The sequence below is a fragment of the Sarcophilus harrisii genome, chromosome 6, assembly GCF_902635505.1.
Source record: "Sarcophilus harrisii chromosome 6, mSarHar1.11, whole genome shotgun sequence".
Taxonomy (NCBI): domain Eukaryota; kingdom Metazoa; phylum Chordata; class Mammalia; order Dasyuromorphia; family Dasyuridae; genus Sarcophilus; species Sarcophilus harrisii.
Window position 1 is genome coordinate 254,204,042 of NC_045431.1, and position 3,473 is coordinate 254,207,514.

At 31.7% G+C, this 3,473-nt stretch overlaps 1 protein-coding gene across 1 annotated transcript; it reads right to left on the minus strand.

Moving 5' to 3' along the window:
* Nucleotides 1-414: 414 nt before the first annotated feature.
* Nucleotides 415-1,404, minus strand: LOC100927805 (vomeronasal type-1 receptor 4-like). The gene is given in 2 exon segments (XM_012553057.2): nucleotides 415-1,166; nucleotides 1,169-1,404. Coding segments are annotated over 2 exon segments (951 nt in total). The 5' UTR covers nucleotides 1,368-1,404.
* Nucleotides 1,405-3,473: the final 2,069 nt, after the last annotated feature.

A 3,473-nucleotide genomic window follows, 5' to 3' on the forward strand; every position in this document is an offset into this window, starting at 1 on the left:
TTATTGATTAAATCTAGAGAACAGAGACACAGTGCTAAGGCCTATGATTTTCTAGTAATGAAAAATAACTTTTAAAAATTTTTATCGCATATTTGGTTAAACCTGTGCAGATCCTAACCTCTTTTATCATTGGTTCTTGACATTTATGTGTATTGAAATTGGTGACATTACAAGATGTTTTCCATGAAGGATGGAAACACAATTTGGAATTTGTACCAACCATCATTTATCATTACTCTTTTTGCTTTGGAAAAAAAAATTATTGGTTTGGTGGACAGAACCAGACATCTGAAAAAGCAAAATACTCATGTTCTGATGAAGAGAAATTTCTCTTTTACTCCAGTGTTTTCTTTCACAAATAAAGCTTTCAAAGTGAGATTTTTGAATTTATTTTCTTCTTTCAAATTTCATAATTTAAATATATTTGTTCTGAGGTTTTAATGAATGAGGATGAGAATTTTTTATTCTTTTGAAAGTATTACAATAGCTGAGGATCTGTGAATCACTACTGATTAAAACAAAAGGACTTACTGTTGAGTAAAATGAAGTAAAAAATGCAGACATATGTATAGTCCACTGGCTTGTATCTTTAGATTTTTCCATTACAATAACAAAAATAGAACTAACTGAATTAAAGTATACAAATGTAATCATGAGCAACAGGATTACTTTAGTGGCTCTGGTTTCTGGGGTGGCAATAGGGTTGACACTAGTGCTATGAAGATGTTGGACTTGCCATTTGTGTCTGAACAAAACAAGCACCATGTAGCCACTGGAAATGGCCATGAATCGCAGAAATACCACATCATAAAGTGTCTTCCACATAACAAGGTTAGAGGTTATTACAGCATGCCAGTCTTTTAAACAGTATCCTTTGTTCTTCTTAAGATGACTGAATGTGTTGTTCCCAGGCCCAATCACATGTAGAGGCACAACTACATCTACCAACAAATTGAGTACCCACATGAAGACACATGATGGAACAATGTATTTTGGAACATTGGCTTTGAGCTTGGCCCAATTGGGATTGTGAGAACTGATGGTGATGGCCTGGAAGACACTCAGGAGGCAAGTATTGCAAAGTGAAACTCCTCGGGCCACTCTCAGCAGATAAACAATGATTTTGCATTCAGTGTCACTCAGGAAAATTTCCTGGTTACAAACAAAATTGCAATCGGTATTCCCCTGAAAAGAATCATTACAATATGGGAAAGGAACAAATTAACAAAAATCGTATCTATTAGTCTTATCCTTTTACCAGTGACAAAATTAAAGCCATACAAGAAAAGGAGTAAACCATTCCCAAAGATTCCAATTATAATCTGAAACATATGTAAAATGCAGAGGATATCATTGCTAGACTGCATTCCTTATTTTCTGGGTCAGAATGATATTCAGATCCAAAGTGACCTGGGAATGAAGAGAAAAGTTTCTGTTATAAAACAGGAATTCAAAAGCAGATTCTGCATATTTCCTAACAATAAGGTGATCTTCATTAATCCTTAGTTGTTACAGAAATACAAAGATTTAGAAAATATTTTACTCCCACTAGTTTTCTATTTTTTTACACTCTTGTTGCAAGTATTCTTATTTGAGTGTATTTTAATTTTATTTTGTAAATAGGGATTTTTAATTCTATTTTATGTCTCATATGTTTGTGTATTTATTTGATTATATACGTATGTAAATATATTTGCCTTTTGTTTAGAATAGCATTGATATTTTATAGATCACATAAAAACTTTACTCATATGATCAGATAATTTTTTTATAGAATAAAGTTAGTAAATACATTTTTCTTTATTATTTAACAATAAAATCCAAAAATAGGAAAAGAAGAACACTTTGCCATGTACACAATTGAACATGAGAAAGGATTTATAATATAAAGCAATACATTTTCTTATGAAAAAACCCTATATAATATGTATGACAATTATTCAGAGATGAACATCTTTTCTTTACTCTTGTAGTTTTTTCATTCCTTTTCTGTTGTGTACTTTGTAATTTTGTTTTCCCCTTTTCTTCCTTTTCTTACTTCAATCCCTGAAGAAAAGTGCAAATTTAAATATATATATATATATATAAAGACATTGTGTGAGTACATATATATAAGCAGACACACATATACAGATTAACTTATACACAAATATAAATACATTCATGCATATACATAGATATCTATAACCCTACTTACATATCCATACATATGTATATGCATCTGTATAAGACTATACAATGCTTGTGTGTACCTCTATATCTCTTCCTTTATAAGTTGAAGTTGTTCTATAGTTTTCTAAATATACCTATTCGTTATTTACTGCTACAGTCTCTTCTCTATGACAACACTTGTAATTTTGGAAGAAGCTAAGATGGATTTGTCAGGCAACATCAACACCATTGTGGCCAGGGGTGATGATGTACCTGCTCTTGTTTTAGTCAGAAATCATGGAAAAACAATCCTGTTTTTGGTTTTTCATTAGATATTAATGAAATATTTATGACGCTCCTATGGGCCTCTTGAGATCACAGAGAAAATACAACTCTTTTCAACAGTAGGTTACTGTAATTACAAAGCTCATAAATACTTTCATTTCAATGATCCTGCTGCATTTAATATGGACACATCTATGACCACAAAGAAATATTCACAAATGCAACTGTCACTGATGGCAAACTTAGATTCTTCCCAGTACATAAATATTATATAGTATATAAAGTAAGCTTTGGATGAAATCTAATTGGGAAGGACTTTTATATTGTCTTTTATATTCACACAAAGAGACATATACACATATAACTTTTTACAATACACTGATCAATATCTGTTTAAAAAATGTTGATTTCTTTAAAGCTTCATACATGATTTATGTACCAGAAAGATGTGCAGCAGAGAGCTTTGGATTGGAACACAAAATATAAATGGATTGAACCCCTGTTTGCTCCCCCCAACAGCATGATGACCAGCTTATCACTTAATTTCTATATGTTTCAAACCTACATCAATAACATGAGCATCATACAGTTAGCTTATATGTTATCTGTAAGGATAATATAGTATGTTTGAAAAGGACTTCAAAATCCTTGTTTAATGCTAAATGTTCATTTATTTCTGTAGAGATACATGCAGAATCCTAAAAAAAAAAGTTATACCAAATTAATAAACGCTGTGTAATTTTTTTGAGAGCATTCACAACCTTCTATTCAGACACAATGCAGTGATGATTCTCTGACTCTTCCTGACTTTCAGCAAATATTTATTCTGTGACTACGGCTTGCTGACGACAATCCTTGGTAGCATACAGTGGCTTTCTTCTTGACTTGAATACATTTCTGATACTGACAAGTGAGCTTTAATCGTTTAGTCTACATGTCTCATGGGCTCCTCATCTTAACCAATAAATCTTTCTGAGTTCTTTTCCTACTTCAGTACCTGCTTCATACAGATGGATAATTAGACCATACAAATATAG